The 22,365-nt window shown below is 38.8% G+C and overlaps 1 protein-coding gene across 1 annotated transcript in view; it reads left to right on the top strand.

Moving 5' to 3' along the window:
- The window catches only part of necab2 (N-terminal EF-hand calcium binding protein 2), a gene marked incomplete at its 5' end in the record, with an annotated part of 81,824 nt that extends 60,300 nt beyond the window's left edge, over window positions 1–21,524 (top strand). Inside the window, 4 exons of the mRNA XM_044194051.1 lie at window positions 3,253–3,365; window positions 12,489–12,566; window positions 13,433–13,524; window positions 15,388–21,524. Coding sequence (XP_044049986.1) covers window positions 3,253–3,365; window positions 12,489–12,566; window positions 13,433–13,524; window positions 15,388–15,416 — 312 coding nt within the window. The remainder of the gene's footprint in view (window positions 1–3,252; window positions 3,366–12,488; window positions 12,567–13,432; window positions 13,525–15,387) is intronic.
- Between the last annotated feature and the right edge of the window lie 841 nt (window positions 21,525–22,365).

Raw genomic sequence — 22,365 nt, forward strand, 5'->3', positions numbered from 1 at the left:
TGGATGAGGGTTAGTGTTAGGTGAAAGGGGTTACGTGAGGTAAAAATGAAGAGAAATAGCACTGGGCTGCGGTGGGAGAGGAAGATAAGCCAATGCCAAGTCACATTGATTAATAAGTAATTCTGGCAAATGAAAGAACAAGGGGCTAGATACTTAACAAGTTGTTGGTAATTTATCTTACGTTTCTAGGTTTCATTTCTGCTTGTGTGTAGTCACTGTTGATGACTTTAGTTCTTCCCCAGCTCTCATGTCATGTGGAGTCTCACAAGGCTCAGTCCTTGGCCCCATTTTGTTTAGTTTGTATCTGCTACCCCTTGGCCATGTTATATGACACCATTGTTATGCAAATGACACCAAGTCTCATTTAGTCCTGAACATTGCAACAATCTGGATGGCCTCTAACTTTCTGCAACTGAATACTGATGAGACTCAAGTTCTGGTAATTGGTCCTGATCATATTTCAGACCTTGGACCACTGACAATTAACTTAAAACATTCAGGCAGAAATTTAGGAGTTGTTTTTGATCAATACCCGAACTTCAATCAACACATTAAAAGTCGTGTTCAGTCTTGCTATTTACAAATCAGAAGTATTGACAAAGTCAAGCCACTGCTCCCCAAAAACATAGCTGAACAACTTAACACCTTAATTTAATCTCACCTAGACCACTGCAGTTAATTGTTTACTTGTCTTAATGATGCAGCGGTTGCCTGTCAAGTGCCTCAAAACTGTATTTTAATACAGTACTTGAGTAAATGTACTTATTTACTTTTCACCACTGGAGGCCTCTCAAGGATTGTCATGTCATTATGGATAATGTTGCAATTCACTATCAGTAGAGAAGAAGACATGGCAGGATAAGAGGGAGTAGGTGTAACAGGAAAGTTAATTATAACACTTAAAAGTCAGCTGCAGGAAATCATTGGACATTATAAAGTAATATCTAACAGAAAAAGATCGTCTGAGGATAGATTTTTTTACACAGTGCACTGTTTGTGTGTGCATGGTGATTTACTGTGTCTGTGTTTTTGTATGTTTGCTACAATGTGTGTGTGTGTGTGTGTGTGTGTGTGTGTGTGTGTGTATTAAGGACCTATTATCCAATAGTCTGTGTGTGTGTGTGTGTGTGTGTGTGTGTGTGTGTGTGTGTGTGTGTGTGTGTGTGTGTGTGTGTGTGTGTGTGCGCGCAAATGTATGTAGTGTAACCATCAGTTTGTGTATGTGCATAAGTATGTGTGCACATGTGATATTTGTGTGTGTGTATGTGTGTGTGCGTGAATGTGGATTGTGAAGTCTCACTGAGACACTGCTGGAGTTATCTAGGTCATAGTGGATGATTTTTTAATTGTACTATAGTGAGCTACAGTAACAATGGCGCATAAGATAGCAGCTAATCTCATCCGATCAAAACTACTGCAGCAGTTCTTCTTTTATTCTTCTTCTTATAAATGGGATTTATACAAATAATTGCAAATAATCCTCCAGGCTCGATTTGTACAGCACTGCCATACACACACACACATGCAGATACACACACCTTTCAAACACTAAAGCTTCTGTTACATACTGGACCATTGGGAAGGCAGCTACTGTACTGTACAGAAAGTTAAGATAAAACTGAGAAATGTTGCAACAAAAGATGTGTCCAAGCTCTCTCTCACACACACAAACACACAGAGGTCACTGGAGATGGTATAGTTACATCTTATGTGTCTTAGACCGGTGGGTCCCCAGGAAGCCTCCATCAAAACATTTTTATAAACTGTGTGAGATTATGAACATTTTGCTTTTACCTGCGTTACACAGAGACCGTGGAAGAGCCTCATGTCCTCCCATTGCAGTTCAGCATCAGAGATATTGGTTGTAGCTGTAGTGGAGGCATAACACTTACGCCCCAGATGAACACAGGATTTGCAGTTGTTGTATATAAATCTCCAGGTAACTACAGGTGCTGTCATAAAGCTGCTGTGGTATCTAGATAACAACAGAAAGTAATCTTCACATGCAACTACTACACTGTAGCAGATAGCTGAAGATAGCTTCTGTTACACATATTAACAAATTAGATGTGTTTACAGCAAGAGCACACATGTTAGCTGACCACTTTGTAGCTTGCTAACAGACTGTTATTGAGAGTAAAATGACCAGTTAACAAGACTAAGAGTCTACAGCCACGCTGGTGTCATGCAGTAGTGCTTTGGGCTAAATGCTAACGTCAGCATGCTAACATGCTCACAATGACAATGCTAACATGGTTATGTTTAGCAGGTAATATTTACCATGTTCACAATCTTACTTTGGCAGTACGATTAGCATGTTAACATTAGCTAAATAGCACTAAACACAGAGTGCAGCTGAGGCAGATGGGAATGTCATTACCTTTGCAGATATTTGGTCATAAACCAAAGTATTGGATCAACAAAGTCAATCGGATTCATCTTTTGGGGCCCATGAATGTTTGTACTAAATTTCATGGCAATCCATCCAATAGTTGTTGAGATATTTCAGTCTGGACCAAAGTGGTGGACCAAAAGACCAATATTGCCATCCCTAGAGCCATACAGCTAGCATAGCTTAAAAACAGCAAATTCTTTCTGTCTGAGACAGACATTTAGAAAAACAATCAACTGTTCACCATCACTGTTGCCTAGATGATATATTGAATGTTCATCCCTGTCTCCTAAAAATTACATTCACATACAACTAATATAGCAAATACTGTACAAGTAGGAAATGTGTGCTGCCCGGATTACTTTTTGTCACATTTTTCAACATAACATGGAAACATTTATATTAAACGTATCTGCCAACTCAAATACTGTCATTTTATTAGTTTTCATATAGTATCCACTCCTGGCAACCAAAGCATGATTAACATTTATGTGATTATGTGTAGGCAACTGAAAGCACTTGGTTATGGTTAGGTAGAGATTGTGGTCTAGGTTATTATTGAAAAAGTCAATGCTGACTTGAAGCTTGACACATGATGCAGTGACCATAATCCAAGCAGTAATGCTCCAAAATGCATTTGGCAAAGCAAATAACAAGTATGTAAATGTATTTTCGGTTGAAAAATGAGAAATGTCAGCCAGTAAAGACAAACAAAAAGTCAAGTAAAGTGTCATTGTTTGGTATAGAACCTTAGTTATGTTTGTATTTATAGCTGTCTGCTTGCAACAAACACAATGGCTTACACAAATATAAAAATGTCAGTACAAAATTGACCTCCATCGCTCTCTTCTCATCTGCAGTCCTTGTTGCTGATTCGTCACGAGATGGTGGTTTCCCAGAAGAAGCTTGGCGAGTTTTGTGAGGCTCTGAAGCAGTACCTGAAGAATGTTTCCACACAGAGAGACTGCTTTCAGTAAGTCTAACTACTGCTCCACATTTTCACAACTGCTCTGCTGCTGCTGCAGAGTGCAGCACCATAACCCTAATACTTTTTAATATTTAATGTGTTCCATTTTCAGTGTCAGGACCTCACTGTTTTTCTCACCTTTTTAAGTACTACCTCAAATATTCCCTCCTTTGGTCTTGTGTCAGTATTTTTTAGTGTTCATGTATATTCACACATGCATCCACACAAAAAAAAACTTTTCAGTTAAGCTTTGAGTGAGTATTTCATCATTATCTTTCCAAAATCCGAAAAAACTGCTGTAACTCCCACAGGGTTTGGATACTATATCATGACGCATACCCAATGAATATAATATTGTACCAGTAATATAGTCTGATATACACATGCCATGCCTATTATAAACCTCCTGTGCCTCCCACTCGGAGCCTCAGGGTACTGTGAAACAGTCTAATATCCAGAGAGATTTCTCAGACTCAATATGCTGTATGCAAAGTCCAGAGTCATATTCTGGATACATGCCGTTGGCAAGACTTCAAGGTTGTGGCTCTACTGCATTTCTTCTATTTGTATTACAGTTTCTCTCACCAGTTACTACAGTCTGCACTTTGGGAGGACACAGAATGCATAGTGCACTGGCATAATATTCAATACTTTTGGAGTAATTTAAGACATTAAAACCTTATTATATCTTCCAAAAAATGTTAAACCTGCATCAACTGATTTTCTTGGCCACTTGGGGCCAACAAAAGCAACCTTTAAACACAACATTGACATTGACATCACCTTATAAGTTGATATGATATGACTAACATGTTAGTTTTGTCTGCTGTTTGGTGCTGGACAGGTAGTGTACAGTGGGTATATCAGGGTCACTGAACAGCTGTTTGAGTCTGGAAAGGACATTGAGAGTGGTGAGACTGAACCAAAACACTTACGTGTGGTAAAACCAAAACAATTAGCTAAAAGATGCTAAAATTCTCCATAGTGTTAAGAGGAACTGCAGAGGGTTTTAATTTAGGGTGATAATTCTCTGAGGGTTCATCCCTACGAGCAACAACTTTCACATAAAAGTAGTCATGTGATCCATTGTTAATATAAAATAGTGATTATAGCAGCTTTAAAATTAAGCACTAACTGACAATGCTATGTGGCAGACAAGACAAACACTACATATCTAACTACAGTGCCTAAGAAAGCATTCAACCCCCCCTGGACTTTTTCATGTTTTATTGTTTTACAACATTGAATCATAGTTGATGTAATTACGTTTTTCTCACACTGTTTCATGGAAAAAAGACTCTTCATTGTCAAATTGAAAATAAATCTCTACAAATAGATCTAAATTAAGTGGAAAACACAAAATATATTATTAATTAAGTGTTCACTCCCTAACTGTGACACACCTAAGTCATCATTGGTGCCTGAATAGACCTGAATCTGGAAGACCCAACTGCTGTATAGTCAGTTTCCTGTCTAATATATGGTAATATATGGTATAACTGCTGGTCGGGTGCTTTACCAGTTGTAATTTTAGGCTCATGTGTGATATCTGGGCTGGAGGCATGTAGGAAACTACAAAGAGAAACAAAGAAAAAGTGAGCTTTTTGGCAATCATATTAATCAAATGTAATCCAAACACCACACAGCAGAAATACACCATCCACACCATGAAGCTTGGCGGTGGAAGCATTGTGCTGTGAGGCTGTATCTTTGCAGCAGACTCGAAAATCTGTGAGGAAAACTTGCTGCAAAAGACATTTATTTTTCCAGCAAGATAACAATCAAATCTAAATAGGAATGAGTTAAAAAAACAAAAAAACATTAATGTCCTGGAGGGGCCAAGTCAGAGTCCAGACCTCATTCCAGTCCAGAATTCATGGCAGCACTTGAAAACTTCTGTTCACTCACAATCCCCATGCAACCTGACCGAGCTTGAGCGGTTTTCCAAAGAAGAATGGGGGAAAATACAGTGTGCAAATGTGCAAAGCTTATAGTATCCACATAAACTCTAGACTCTAACTGCTGCCAAAGGGGTGAATACATGCAATGGCTTTCTGATTGGGCAAGAACCATTAAAGATCAAGGCCTAATGATTATGATTTCGGAGTATCTACATTTAGAAGAAAAAAAATGAACAAAGCAAAAGCAGAATAAGAATAAATCCATATTTTTTATGTTTGCACCCACCTCATTCAAATTTAGTTCACCACATTTTGTGACCTCCCAACAGACCAGTGCCAGCATATCTTGTAATAAAATGGTGCCTTTGTGGCAGGGCTGTTTCAGAGCAAATAATGTCCTAAAAAAATCATCTGGATGGAAGATGTTGGAAAGTAGAACAGGGCAAAGGTTTTGGAGTCCGAGCAAGTTGCTTTATCGTTTTGGTTATGAAGTGCTGTAGTGCCCCAGGCTCACACTATTAGGGAAAAGTTGGTCACACGCAATCAAAGCCCTGAAGTGAACCATGGCTCTACCCCGGCTGTCAAGGGACAGGCTTGAAATTGCATGTCCCAACCTTTGGAAACTCTGTGTTATAAAACCACTTTTGCTCCTGTGAAAGTTCAACTGGCTCCTTGATTTACTGATACTGGTCCCAGCACGTTTACCGTTATAAACGCTGCTCCAGCCTTGCCATTTGTCAAATTGTATGACTGTATGTCTGTACTGTTTCAAAACCAGAGATATAAATTTAGACATGAACCATGTCACTCTCACTATCCACACAACCATATAGACATCAAAGTCAAGGACATTTTTAAAATGGCTTTTTAGCCACATGGCTCTAGTGGCTCGGTCAGTCGGTCAGTCCACCACTTTGATCCAGACTGAAATATCTTCGCAACTATGGAATTGATTGGCATGACATTTTGGACAGACATTCATGGTCCCCAGAGGATGAATCCTACTGGCTTTGAAGATCCAAAACTAATGACAGACCCATCAGTCTCAGCTGTACTTTGTGTTTAGAGCTAATTAGCGAAGACTGGTGAATATCAGCACGTATTTTAGCATTTAAGCATGCTTATGTTAGCATTTAGCTCAAAGCACTGCCGTGGCAAAGTACAGCCTCACAGAGCTGCTAGCGTGGCTGTAGAAGCTTGGTTTTGTTTTCTTACTGTTTTTGGTATTTTGTGGTAAACATGAGGTTGAAACATGACAAATGAGATTTTAGAGGAAGAAATCACTGTGAAATCATTTTAAAAGTGTTTCCTTACAAATGGAAACACAGTTTTGGTCAGTATGTGGAGAGACTGGGCATAGTGCTGAATTTGGATGCTATATTTTATTATCAGTAGCTTTGTCATCCATCCATTTTCAAACACGATTTTTTTCTAATTCACAAACTTTCAAGGTCTGTGGGAACCTTAACAGCCCCTTTCCTGACTGATAAAAACTTCAGTAAGTCACACACTGAGTCTACTTCACACTCTGTTCCTGAAGGACAAAATGTATTAAATGATTCAGCTGAGGTCAACAGACACACAGGGGAAAGGGGCCTTGAGGTGAAACACTAGTCATTCTGATGATTAGTTTTTTGTTTGTTTTTAGCATTAGCTTTTTCACTGCCTTTGTTTACTCTTTTTTACTTTATCAGTAAATGTGGTAGCAGCACAATGCTTATAGGTAGCTGAAGTAAATGATGCATGACAGAGACTTTTTGTTGATTGAGGAAGCCTGCTCATTAACTTTTCACTCCTGTGTGCTGTCTCGTTCTTTCTCTCTTTTGTGTCACTGTGTGTCTTTCCTTTTCTCTCTCCACTTTTCCTCATTTAATCTTGCACAAACTAAGTGTAATATATAAAGTTTATTTAGCCTCAGCCTTCCCTGCTCATTATCTTTTCAGGGTGAATGTGTGATTACATGCACAAACACTTTATTATACCCTCTAGCAGAGCTCACACAACTCAAGTTATTTCTTTTGAAGCCCTGTGAATACATTAAGCAGAGTAGCAGCAGCCTGTCCCCACAGTGCCCTCCTCAGGTTCAGGGAGGAACTACCTTTTAGACCTCGTACACACTTCTTTGGCAAAGTGATAAAATCCAGATGGCAAATGGCAAAGTATTGGCAGTATACAAGTCATTGATCATAGTCATATGTCCAGAGGCACTGAATACCAAGTAGCACCTCAAGTTTTGTTTGAACAGAGCATTTCATATTTCACTCCTCATGAATTAGTTGTGTATTATAGAGCTCCAAAGTGTTCAATTTTAGATTAATAAAAAAAACATTAAAATATGATAATCATATTAATAAAATGTGCAAAATATATTAATAAACAAATACACTGAAATCATCTGAGAAATCATTAAAACTTTATAATGAAATGTAATTTCATCATTTATATTTTTGTAGTAGCAAGATTTTAACTGGAGTTGATTTTTTTATTTCATTATAGAAATGTTTATTTCAAAATGCCCTTTTTCAAAATGGCATTTGCCCCAATAACACTTTTATTTAATGTCACTTTTCATGACAGTGGAGTTGTCACCACCTTCACCTTCACCTTGCTACGCCATGCCCCCTGCCTCTCTTAGCAAGCTCAACAACTGTCACTAACGTTAGCCAGCATGCTCCTGTTAGCTAGAGCAACAACAGTGCCAAAGTAAACCTGAATCAAGCAACTAGAGGCTGTTGCTGTAAATAAACACACAGCACACAGACACAGTAACTAAGCTCTCCTTTTATTTTACTCAACAAGGCTACACAAAAATTCTTAAGATGTTACTCAGAGAAAGACACATAACTTTGTGAAGATCAAAAGGACACAAGGCCTTTCTTAATACAGAGTATGCCAAGTCTGGACTCATGTACTTGGCAAGTTCAACTCGGAAGTCCAAACTCCTGAGGATATGATCAATTTGCAATTTGGACAGCAATGTTCTTGCTGACATCCCAGCTTAGCTTGGCTCTGGTGTTTACGCAACTGTACCTTACTGTACTGTTACAAAAAATCTGAAATCTGAAACAGGATCCACTTTTTAAAAATTGGTCACAAGTGCAATTGCTAGTACAGCTAGTACAGTGCAATCCTGCCACAGAGCTGTGTGAACTGGAGAAGAGGCTGGAGCAGAATGAAAACATTGGTAGCTGAAGGAACAGAATCAGCAGATGGGAGTGATCTTTGATAATGGCCAATCACATCAGCTCCTCTCATCCCTTCTAAAAGCAGCAGATAATTTAATGGGCCGGTAGTAGAGTCCAGGCTGGAGTTGCAAAGCACAAATATTAATATACAGCACTTCAAACGTACTTTTAAGTGCAAACAATGTCCCTTTTATGTTGAATTTTCATTCCTGGAGACAGAAATTCCTTTCACTTGTGAAATATTTTCCCATTATTTCTGTATGTTGGGTATAATCTTATTAAGTGATTAAAAATGTTGCATTCAGTTAGTCATATGTGTGTACATTTATGCACTATAATACAATACTGTACAGTACTGCCCTACTGCAAATAGTGTAAGTAATAGTCTGGACTGGACTTCATAATCCTGTTGACATACAATATGAAAATATTACTTTGATTATATCCGGAGATCTTTGATGAAGCTCAGTATGCCTGTTATAATTCACCTGCTTTCACTGTATAGACTCTCTGTGGAATAATTTACCAGTCTGCTGTGTAGAAAAACACAAAAGGTCATGTACCTGTGCATTTTAACTTGCACCAGACAGAAATTCTATATCTTTTTCTTTCTTTTTTTGTCATGGTTTAACTTTTTTTTATTTATTGTGAGTGTGACAAAAAAAAGCGACATAAACATAATAGACATAATGGACAGACATACAGACAATAACAAAGCAGCTACAATAATGAATGTGATGATATGATAAAAGGGAGTAAGTAGAGATTTATGTGTTGGTGTGTGTGTGTGTGTGTGTGTGTGTGTGTGTGTGTGTGTGTGTGTGTGTGTGTGTGTGTGTGTGTGTGCATGTTTGGATGTTTGGATGTGAAGCAGTGTATCCTGGACAGTGTTTAGAGTGAGGCATGTGTAGCGGAGGAAAAGAAGAGGGTATGTCCCTCTTCTTTTCCTCCGCTAATGTTATAGTGATAATAAATTGTGATGTAACAATAATATCATTATAATAATAATAGAATAAGATAATATGATAATATTATAATAGTCACCATATACAGTACAGTATAATATAACAATAACCATTATAATAATTACAATTATACAGCAATGGGGAGTGAGGCCAGACCGGGACAACAGAGAAGCAACAGGCCCCCCCACCCGGCCCCGCACCGACTCACTAACATAAATATAATTCAATAGTATTTCCAGATGAGCATACTTTATGCTTTTCCCCATGAAACACCCTGTTGCCTGTTGTCATATGACTTAAAAGTATATTTGTTTGGTACAACTAAGAATGATGTTTAAGAATGAATTCATGTCATTAATTGGTCAGTGTATCATGTATAATTGCTATGAGTTATGTTAATAGAATAGAATTAGAATAGAAAAACAGGCAGGAGGAACATTTAATAGACAAGCAGTCAAGCAATATGATACTACTAATAAATAAATATTGATGTATTGTGCCTACAATGAGAAAATAAATAAAGAAGTAAAGAATAAATAAATACGCGTGTACGCATGGTTGGGTGTATTGTGATATTTCAAAGGTGGTTATCATGGCTGGAACCTGTGGTCATGTAGTCATGTATGTGACATTGAGTGTAGATGGGTTAAAAATGTATTTCCAGGTTTCATTAAAGACTGATATATTGTTTTTTTTCTGTAAGCTGTTATTCCCTCTATTGAAATGTGTTCTGTAAGTAGGTTGACCCAGTGAGAGATATGAGAAGATGTTTTGAAAGATTATTTTCTTAGCGATAGTTAGAGAAATGAGTAAAGGGTTTCTGTATTTAACTGGAAAAGGCGACTTGTGTGCTGTCTCCCAGCAGGCAAAGTGATGGGGACAATGGGATTCTGCAGCCCAAGATAGTCGAGAGTTTCTCAGTAACTGCTATCCAAAGGGAGTGAACTGGTTGACAGGCCCAAGTGGCCTGAAAGTAATCATCTGTGCTACCCAAAGTGCATTGTGAACAGATGTCTGTGTCAGCCAATCCCATTTTAAACATTTTACCTTGGGTAATGTGGGTTCTGTGGATAGCTTTATATTGTACAGTATATGTTGCAAATTTGTGTTAGTGGTCATGGAGAAGATGTTTTTGCTGATTTGAATCCAGAAATCAGGTTTGGGAGCTAAGATTGTAAAAAATCTGTATCAATGAGAAAGAGGCAAAACTGAATTTACACAAAAGGTGTTTTTTTTGTGCATGTGATTTTAGATTGGTCTGTGCTTACACCATGAAAATTGCTTTGAAAATTGAAATGAAAATTGTGTTTGTTATGAGAGGTACCCTGAGCAGGCATAAACAAGTACAGAAATTGCACTGCACCTCCTGATCTGCATAAACACAACCTTAGCTGCTCTCACTTCAATGCGTTTTGAGTAACTGTAAACATAAGAATGATACTACAGTGGTGGTGGTGGTTTAAAGCTGCTATAACCAATATTTTTATATTAAGGATCGAATGACTATGTGTAATGTGAAATGAGTCACAAACCCATAGAGAATTATCACCCAACTCTGTAGTTTCCCTCAGTCCTGGAGACTTTTAGTGTCTTGCAGTTCGTTGTTTTGGTTTTACAGCCAAAACAACCAAACTTTATTGTTTTAGTTCACTCTTCAGTGTTGTTTCCAGATGCAGCAGGCAGCTGTTTTCAACGGAAAAGCAATAAAAAGCCACTATATTACCTGCCCAGCCCCAAGTGGCACATAAACAAAGTTAGCAATTAGCTGGTGAACAAAGTGTTTAGCTACAAGAAATGTCCCCCTAAAGAGGTGTTGGAGACCAAAACAGAGCTAAAATGGGAGTGAATATTTGACATACATCCCTCAGGTGGACACAAAGACACCTCTAAATGAATGTTAAGGTGGTAATACTGAATGTCAGTGTTGTGTTTACATTTAGTTGCGCTGCCCCCAACTGGCCAAAAATCAGTTAATGTGGTTTAATGATGTGTGGAATACCCACATCCATTTTGGCACGTACTAATTCTTAAGCACCATTTTTCTGCCACCTGACACCAAAATATTGGTGCTGACCAGCTGCAGTCCTTTTGGGGTTGTTTATCTTTTGTCAAATGGACATTTCCAGTAAGATACTCTCAGAGTTTGAAGATTGCCCCAACATGACAGTGGTTCCAGTTTACCCCTGCAGCACCATCACGTAAACATGGACAAAGATCCCTTGTGGATTATTTCCAGCACCTTGCTGAACCCATACTTCAATACATTCATGCTGTTCTAGAGGCAATATGGAGCCCTTGTTCATTATAGCAAAGTGTACCCTATAAAGTGCCTCGTAGAATTGGCCAATAACGCCCAACTTGCCCTGTTTGAACTGACCTGGTCACACATTGTTCCATTGTATTATTGCAAGTTTCATTTTTATAGATAGGATGCAATTTCCAAGCCCTCATCTTGGTGTTAAATGCTGTGACCTCAATATCATGTGGGATGAGATCGATTTTTTGCTCATAGCGTTGCTAGGACACTGTGATGATATGGTTGTATAGCTATAGTAGCTAAATGATTATTTTGGTTGCTCTAAATACAGTATGTGCTAACGCACGGGTCTCATATCTTATAACTAAAGGCAATGATACTGTCTGTTTATCTATATTTAAATAAATAAAAACTTTAATTACAAAAATATTGTGCGGGATGAGGAAACAATTCACCATCTTTTTCCCTGAAATCCAAACTCATATAGTGTGTGTTTCTTTTTCATTTCAATATGCCTTTAATGTGCACCTCTCATGACTTACATTTCCTCCCCTTTCCATCACTACCTCATATCCTCTCCTTCCTCCATCTTTCTTCTTTTTTACTCCCTACTCTGCTATGTCTAATCTATCCTTTATCCTCCTCTACCATCACTCATGCCATCAATCGACTGTATACGTGCATCTTTTCTTCTCACCTCCTCCCCCCTCCATGATCCACTTACCATTCTGTCATAACTCTCACTTCCTCACCATCCACTTTCAACGCACTTCCCTCCTCTATTATCCGCTCATCCCCATTCTCCTCTGTCTCTGCTTCAGTGTGACTGCGGTGCGTCTGCCGGACGGTTTATCCTTTGTCGTCTACGAGTTCTGGGATGGAGAGGAGGAGTGGAAGAGGTGAGTTTTCAATCGCATGTGGCTTTATGTACTTAAAAAGAAAAATATTTCCATCTCAAGCCTAAGCCTCTGGCTAACATCTGTCACTCATGCGAGTATTAAGAACTTTTTGATTTGCTGTGACTTGTGTGAACAAGCTTCTAAAAAATCACTAATACAGTTAAAGTAGCACTCTTGCTGTGAGACTAAAAATGAGCCAAATCAACAGGCAGAAAAAAACATCTGTAAATGCTGAGGAAGGCCCATTGCTGCAAAATGTTTCATTCCCAATGCTGATCCAGTATTAAAAGTCATTACCGACTGTGGACATTTATTTTGTTTTCTGAAAATGCCTTTGAGTCAGCACTCTGGCTCCACTGAAAGTTCTTTGGAGCTGAGCGTGCTGTTCCTTCCTGCCATTGTTTTCATTGATTGGTGATTGCCAAATAAAGAGAGCGCTCACTTTTCTTCCATTACTGTCATGAGCCTGTTGGATAAATTCCTCCATCCACATTTAATTAGCATTGTGCAGCCATTCGCTCGCCCCCAGAGTTGCTGAAGCACTTGAGTTGCGTCAGATCATCATGATTTAGTGATGGTGCTGGTGATGGGCATGAGGAGAGGCTGCTGATGTAGCTGCCTGTAGCTGATCTGAGTTTCTGCTCCACTGCTCACAGCATCCCACTGCCATTAATATTTCAACTCTTATAGTAAAGGCTTAGGTGCTGCGCTAAGCGTTTGGAGGCTATGTGTGCTTGCATGCGTTTATAAGTGGCTGAGCAGATGCGTGTGCACATGTACATATATGTTATGTGTGTAGCTATGTGTGTGCGCGCTCTCTCACATGTTATATGTGTGCGCTCTCTCACCCTCCCTTCTGATTCCAGGCACCTCCAGTCGGCCCCCAACAAAGCCTTTCAGCATGTGAAGGTGGATACACTGTGTCAGCCGGAGGCCATGTCCTCTGTAGCTGTGCCAGGTCAGTGGTGAAATACTACACAATAAAATTAAAGTAGCAGTCCAATGATTTTAGACATCAAGATCAGTTTACTTGTGATGGGGAATACGCCTGTGAAAAAACGTTGTCAGATCTTGCACTACTTGCACTTGACTAATACTTTTACTCCACTACATGTCAGAGGGAAATATTGTATTTTTCACTATATTTATTTGATAACTTAGTTACTAGTAACTTTGCAGATTCAGATTATAAATACAAAAATATAATCAAATAATAAATTATGATGTATTATTATAGATTACTGTAAGATACCCAGTAATCAGCTGAAATTAGCTCCACCTTTGCCAGCTGCAACATTAAAGTGATGCTTACACATAATGCATCACTATTTATAATCCAATAATATAATATATATTATTCTGCATAATGAGTACTTTTACTTTTGGTACTTTAAATACATTTTGATGTTAATTCCTTTGTACTTTTACTTGAGTAACATTTTGAATGCAGGCTTTTTACCTGTAACGTATCGCTACTTTTACTTAAATATCTGAGTACTTCTTCCACCACTGGGGAAGTGTGGGATTCAGTGTTTTTGGAGAGTGATCCACAAGAAGGACTAAAAGTAAGAATGGGTCTGTTCCAAAACCAACACACTAACTATTTGCAAGTAGTTAAGTGGCACATTTCTGGTAACTGCCAACGGTGCCCAAGTGCTCGTTAAGACACCAAGCATGTGGTGGTTTATCGGAGCTCACTGGCACAGACGTGGTTAATGAGGCCATCGCATCACTTACTCAAATACATGGCTCAATCAAGCTCAGATGATTTATTATTTCTATTTTATATTCATATTAAGAAAAGATAAGTAGGGTGAAGTGTACAGTATTGCCATTACAATCAGATGGCAAAGAAAAACAAATTCACTTTCAGGGGCTGAAGGACTAATATAACTAACAAAGCAAGTAAATTGAAGCCTTGAAGCACATATTGTAGGCATACATACATAAAAGAGACATAATATGATATTATTTATGAAGGGTTTCTGTCTGATAAAATTTGTTAGGGAACAAACAGGATCATATTCATGAAAATCATTGATAGTGCTGAATTGTCTAAATATTGCTCCAAAGCCGTATTTGTGAAAACTGTGAATTAAGTGGACTGCGTGTTGGCATGTTTGATGCGCATGAACACGCACGCAAGTATGGGTATCGGAACAGACCAAATATCTCAGCCTCTGCTGCTTCAATTTTGACCATAGTCTCTCACACTTTTTTATGTCTCTGGCAGGTCCTCCGAATCAATAGAAGTGTAATACTAATTCAATGGAGTGCATTCTTAATTTGCAGATAATTTTTTTGATTAATTGATTCATTTTTTAGTTTGTAAAATATCAGAAAGTAGTGTTCCCAGAGCCCAAGATGACGTCTTAAAATAGCTTGTTTTTTCCAACTAACAGTGCAAACCTAAAGATATTCAATGTAATCAAGATATAAAACAGAGAAAAGCAGCAAATCCTCACATTTCAGAAGCTGAAAACAGTGAATGTTTGCCCTTCTAAATGACTTAAATTATTAAGCAACAGAACAAACAATAAAAGTAGAAAACAGTCTTCTCATAATCCTGGGAAAGTGATTAGTGTTTAGTCAGTAAGGCTGGCTGTGTAATTATTTGAAGCTCCGATGCGTTCTGAACAACTAATGCATCCTGGCACCATTTAAAACTGGCGTACATCCATGCTTTGAGGCATGGGCTGTCAGTGACTTGAGGTGACTCCTTCTGCGTCCTCTTATTCCCTCGCACGTCTTTCTGTCTGTTCTTTTCAATCTCTCTGTCTCTCCAACCTCTTTCTCACTCGTCGTCCCTCTCTGTTTGCAGCCGCCTGGTGCAGCGTGAACAGGGACTGAGCATGAAGATATTCAACTACACGCCAAGACTCCTGGACACTCCCCACTTCCTCTTCAACTCCCCTCCAACCCTAAACCCTTTCACCCCTGCGTTTCACCTGCTCTCACACCCCCAAACCCCTCCTCTTTCATCCCTCACATTCCTCAACTCTTTTTGTAAGTACATGTTTACACAGTGCAAATGAATGGTGTCAACTGCAGTGAAAATTGAACAAACAGTGCATTTTACAATGTGAGATTACTAAAATGCGTTTGCATCTCACCATAGTAGTTTGCTGCCTCAAGATATTGGATTCTGTCATGTTGATGTTTCAAGTGGCTTTGAGCCACTGTAAAGTGGAGTTTGTCATGTAGCAAGGACCCTGGCGTTGAGTTTTTCATGTAGCAGTTACTGTTTTTGGGTAGTGCATTTGGGATGTGGCTTTTTTTCCCCACTCCTGTTACAGTTAAATAGCTATTATTTCATAGTAGCTGCTCATTCCACATTTGCTCCCATACACAGTGTTCTAATAATTCAATTTCTTTTTTGTAACTGACCAAATGCTTTGGACATTATTCTCACATCAGCCATTCTGAACTCACATGACATGTTGAGTTAATGAGGACTATCGACAGACCTAGATGATAGATTAGCTTGCAATCTCAGGAAAACTGAATGCTTGAATTTAGCTTGAAGGTTAGCCAGCTCCCAGCTAGCTCTCAAACTTAGTTTTCTGGGTCCCTAAGTACGGGTGGTTGGGGTTGTGTCAAATAATATATATATATATATTATGGCGAAAACCATGAAGGCCTTGCAAGCAGCGAATGAGTTTTTAGAAATGACTAAGTAGAAAATGTGTGGTTTAAGATTTTCTACACTGATATGGACAAGAGCTAGCAAAAAGCAGTATAGTCGCACGTCTAGTGACTCAGTAACTTGATAAAACATCTATTCATACAATATAATAATACATACAATATTCAGACATACCACATAATGTCAACTTGCAAACAGGAGTTTCCCAGAAGGACCTGAAGACAGCTTCATTGTTAGATTCTGATAGCTGGCTGTAAGAGGCCAAATGTCATATTAGCCTGAATTTAAGACAACCCCTGTTTTTGGAGAGAAAAAAAGACTAAAACAATCCTACCATCTCAAAGAGAACCAGCATTGACCTGTGGACTAGTTGATTTATTATCCTGTATGATTACAGCTACTCAATATCTCACTATAAGTTATAGTCCTCTGCACGCTCATGCTATCAGAGAACCAGGATTACGGTCCTAACTTTAGGTTTTGACTGCTTACTTGTATTTATGCCAGTCTGCAAATGAATGAAGCTGCTTTTAAAGTGTAATTTTGGGAGGAAAAACAAAACATTTTCTTATATATCGGCACATGGTATTTTACCTCAAAATACAAACCTTTATTCTTTCAGTCTGCAGATCCAGCTTTATCTTGCTGAGTTTCCTTACCCCAAGTACCATTTATGTACAATGGCTGCCGTGGGAGTAATGTCTGGTATGAACTTATTTAGAGTGTGTAAACACCGGACAGGTTTTTAACGAGCAACAGAACACTAAACCCAAATCTCTGTGAAGCCAGACATCATGATTATCTCTGTACATTAGATGGTGACACTACCTGGCACCAAAGACCAGCCAATAGGAGAGGGCCAGTTCAGTTCAGTGTCCTATATTGTGAAAATATGTCAGTCTTCACAAATATCTGGGTATGTAGATGCCAGTTTTTGATTGACAGACACATAGAGAACCAACACATAGAGTTGGTGATTTATATTTCTTCATGTAGCTTTTATTTCATGAAACACTTTGGGGTTAAGAGTTGAATCTGAGCACTGACATCAGGGTCGTGTAAGAGGTGAGATAAATAGATCATTTTGCTGTCAAGGGATAATTTCTGACTTGACTAATGACTGACAAGAGTCTGCTGCTACCTTGAGACAGAGGAGACTACATAGAGAGATGAAGGCAGCACCTCACTGTTCTCCATACAGCTGAAGTTTGTTTTATTTCCACCTTTGGTTTGTGTATTTGTTGTCTGAATTGGCGATGGGTAGCTTATATTAGCTGTGTAAGTTTAGTAGAGATTGTACATATGAAAATGTTCTTCTATTATGATTATATTTGTATCTTTTAGTGCTATGGTGCAAACTTTTCCTCAGTGGAAGTGACAGTAGCTTTCTAGGCACTGCACAACAGTTTGAATCAGAATACCTACCATCAGAAACTTCAGACAGATACACCTATCTGAATGACATTGAATATGAAGCCTTAAACATCACCACATGGCAGAGGAGGTTTTAAGAGTTTTCAAAAAATGACTTTCTTTTCCGATGTGATGTAAACTCCCAGTAAGCAGGGAAATGCCCAATAGCAGTCTTTCAGTATGGACCTCTTGGCATCAGATCACGCAACACCAGTTTCACATTGCATTGACATATTATTGATACAAAGACAGTTTCACCATTGCATTAGATTCCTGTACATCAGACTTTTTCAGTTATCAGCATATCACTAGAAAAATAACTTTGAAATAGGACTTCACATCACTTAGTATACTGCAGCTGATAGATCAACCACCTCAGCATCAGTATCTCACACAATGATCATGTATATTGCCACCATTAACCTCAACTATAGGAAACAAGGGTCACAATACCTATAACTTAACTGGAGGACATTACAGAAAAATGTGGACCATCAGAAATGTGGGATGGGACTGATCAGCTGTCTCTCAAACAAAACAAGACAAGACCAACGTCTGGAAGCTCTGATGAGCATAGTATTCTCATGTGACCAACGACAATATTCAAATGAAGGTCAGGTTTGGCAGCAAAGTGGTTCGTCTTACGACAGAAGATTGGGGTCAGTCTTTGACTCCTGGGCACAGTTTTCATGTTGGCCTTGGTTTCTTTCCACAAACCAAATACATACAAGGAGATTGAAACCTTTACAGTAACTTATTCATAAATCATGTGATCTTGTGTCTACAAATTGGCTAAACTGGCAACCTTTCCTTCCTTCAGCCCCTTTCATGCTGGGATACACTCTGAAAAACTATTATCAACAAACTGAATCAATCGAGGTTAAGCCACATTTTCTGTGTTTGGTCTTTCCCTTGTTCTTGGCGGATATGTTTGAAATTGATCAGACGCATCTCTGCATCTGTTTTGATCTTTCGTGATCTTTGGCACTAATCTCACCTTGTTTGAAACTGAAATCTCATCCGTTCACCCTGGGATGAACTGAGGTCAAATTCAGGTCAAAATACCCAGAATCAATGCCCCAGACCCCCTACCCCACCCCCACCCCAACCCCCACGACACCACCACTAACACCACTATAAGCCCACCATTGTAAAACAATCTGACTCTCCCTCAGAAAGCACAATGTAAAAATGAGTGAATATTGTGACTTGAAGATACAGTATATTAGAGGCTGTTGAGTATGATGAGAGTATTTAGAGATATATAGTATTACCTGGTTAAAAGGTTTGTTGATGAATAACTCCTTCTTTATAGCTCTATACTTTCAAAGGTGCCATCTTGCCATCCACCTCACTGTTGAGTCTGTTTTCTCTATTTTCATCTGTGAATGACAGCCAGTCTGTCATCTGCCAGTACTGTGGTAGCAGTGAGTGGGGATCCATCTACACTGATAACGAATATCGATCCAGCCCAGCACGGGTGGGCTGCATTGAGCAGGGCAGGACTGTGTGGAATGTGGAAGTGTTGAATATTATTAGATTCAGTTGGCTTATAGAACAGGCATGCAAAGGCACTGCTGCTTTATCTGTGAAATGTCTATACTAATCTCTGAGTGTCTGTGTTAAAGAAACCCTGTGGAGTTTTTGACGACTAGTTTTGCTATGGAGCAATGTTTTTACGACTGGGTCCCTGATTTGTTTGTACGGTGTGCGTGACAGGATACACATTTTTGCCACTGGTTTCATGCTATTTTTCTGATCCTCAGTTAGTGGCGGTAAAGCACCAAGAAATGTAGCAATGCACCAACAAAGGCAAAGAAGACGAAGGCTGCTAGCTAGTAAACATGAATGTAAACACTGCAGGATTTAAAATATAAAAAGTTGGCTTTGCAAATGTTTTGTGAGGAAGGAAATGTATTCAACACGTTTGTTAGACGTCAAGGAAACACACAATGGGGCTGTTCTGTCACTTTAGAATGGATCCAGCTAAACCAGAACTTGCAGCCTAACTTAAGATCTGCCCAACGCAGGTGTTTCGGAGGAACACAACACCATAATGGTCCGTGTAATTGTCTGACATATGTCAGTAGTTAAAAAAAGCCACATTTTCATTTTATACATTTCACTGTTTCACTTGGCTATATGTTAAAGGGACAGTTTACCCAAAAATTAAAAATACATATTTTGCCTCTTACCTGTAGTGTAGATTATCCATCGAGATTGTTTTCCTGTGAGTTCCCGGGTTTTGGAGGTATCGGCCATTGAGAGTATTTTTTGAATATAATGAGACTATGCCACTCAGCTTGTGGTGCTCAAAGCACCAAAAAGGTACATTTGAAAACTCTACAGCAATGTCTTTTTCCAGACATCATGACCCGGTTACTCAAGATAATCCACAGATTTGTTGTGAGCAGTTTCATGTAGGAACTATTGGTAGAGAGAAAATAGTTCACAAAGGCTTTTTTTGGCTGGTGTGGGGTAAATACTTGACAGCTCAAAATTACTGGTTGTCAAAATTGCTTGGCTTTGATTATTTTCAGGTTAGGCATATTTTGGATGTATTTAATATTTGACTCTCACTCATCGCTTCTTCTATAACACCATATTCTTACATACTAAAGACCAGAGTAATACAGACCTTCCCTTAAATCTCGCTTAAACCGTGTCTGCAGTAGGTTTAAGTTAAACCTCTGATACAGTGATTTAAACCTCAGCTTCTGAGGACGCAGCAACGAGGTTTAAGAGACCACATGATTTTGTTCCAGACAACACAGCTAAGCTAATGACAGAACAACAGTGACAAACACTGAATGTAAACATGAGTTTGGTTTGTTTACAAGAAGGCTCCACAGGGCACCTTTAACCTTTCACTTCTTAAAAAATAAAACCCCTGTGCCACTACAAACTGAGGCAAATCTTGTTTGCATTCAAGAAAGAGCTGCTGTATTCTGAATAGAAACATAAAGCCATATTGCATGGATTGATGTTTACATGTCAGTGACTTACTATACTGATAGCCATAGTTTTACAGTACTCGAGTGCCCAGCTGAATGCAGCCCACATGCTCTAATTGAGGGTTTCTTTCCTGTACATTTCCTTGCCCAGCTTGGTTGGGTTGTGTATATGAGGTAGATTGTGAGCGAACTATCAGAAATGCCAATACTGTTTCCTATTGATACATTCCTGAATGTCCCTCAGACTGTGCAACCTGTTCTTTTCTATCCTCCTACTCCTCAGTGCAACCTGTGCTTCGCCATACAATGAAAGAGTTGTGCCATTGAAATGTAGTGAAACAGGCCTTTGATTGAATATTTCCTGGCAACATTAACCATGGGAGGACATACAATGTGTGGAGATTAGGCCTCATCAGTTTCTGTAGCTGTAGGGAAGCTGGTGGACAGGAAGTGTGTCACCAGATTTACCTCATCAAGTGTTGTTACATGATACCAACCCAGTCAGGAATTTGCCAAACTGATCAAGTTAAGGTCATAACTCTTCCCTTCTATGGCTGTGTTCTTTTCTATCCTTCAACTGAGTGCATGTCAACTAAATGTCCTGTAACTTATTTGCTGTAGTATTAGGCCATGCTACTCTTCAATGGGTTTTGTGCATTTCTTACCTTCTTTCTTTTCTAGTATTCCTATGAAGGAGACAGAGACTAAAATCTATTATATAAAATATATCTGAAAAATGGCATACAAGAATGAACATTCACTTTTATGGCAATGTCTAATGAAATAGTAATTCTTAATGTATGTTTCAGTAAAACAGCTTTCTCTTCTTAAGTGTAGAGACTTATTGCAGGGATGCAAGTATTATATTTGGTCTTTGAAGAAAATCTTGTTGAAATTCTAGATGATGTAGAGTGATGCAATTCAATAAAACTATAAAACTGAAAACTATGCTTTGTGGCTTTGATTTTAAATCCTGCTGGTGATTCATGTTGGTGCTTATTTCACACTGAAAGGTTCTTGCAGATCTGTGATTTATTTTAACTTTCATTCATGAGTTTCTGTCCCGATGGAAGTCTAATCATCCTGCATGACAATCCTCAATTCACAAATGTCTACGTGTGGCTGGTTTGATGAGCATTAAAATGAGGTAAGCCACAAACAATCCACTTCACCTGATCTCAGTCCAACAAGGATGATACAGTCTCTTATTTTACACATCAAGTTTACGGCATGTCCCAAATGCACACTAATTCTAAGCAGCTTTTAGGCATGTAGTGTGTTCACACTGGAAAAGTGGTGAAATGTACACTATTCTCCTACAATGCAATACGCAATGGAAGTGGAGGAGCGGCTCACAGCTGAAAATCAGTGGTAGAGGAAGCACTCTGTAAGAAGTCCTACATTACAGGTACAGTATCAGCAAAATGTACTTTAAGTATCAAAAGTAGTCTATTTGTGAGGTTAAATAGGCAGTGATGTAGATGATGAAGTATGCTGATTTTTTTGTATACTAACTGCTAAAACAGCATTATGAGTAGTATGTAGTACATACTGTGTACAATTATTATGGTATGGATTTGGGACACACCATTAGTCCTACTCAGCCTGTGAAAACAGTAGTACGTCTGCTGTGGCTCTGGTGGGAACTCTAAAATTTGAGGAAGTAACCCTGATGATGTCATCCAGTATTTTTGGAGCTCAACTCAATGGGCGGGTTCACTGGTGGCTACGGTTCGCCGATACCTTATTTGGGGTTTATTTGCCACATGTATACTAAAACAGCAAA

Source organism: Siniperca chuatsi, linkage group LG4 (genome assembly GCF_020085105.1).
Source record: "Siniperca chuatsi isolate FFG_IHB_CAS linkage group LG4, ASM2008510v1, whole genome shotgun sequence".
NCBI classification, from domain to species: Eukaryota; Metazoa; Chordata; class Actinopteri; order Centrarchiformes; family Sinipercidae; genus Siniperca; species Siniperca chuatsi.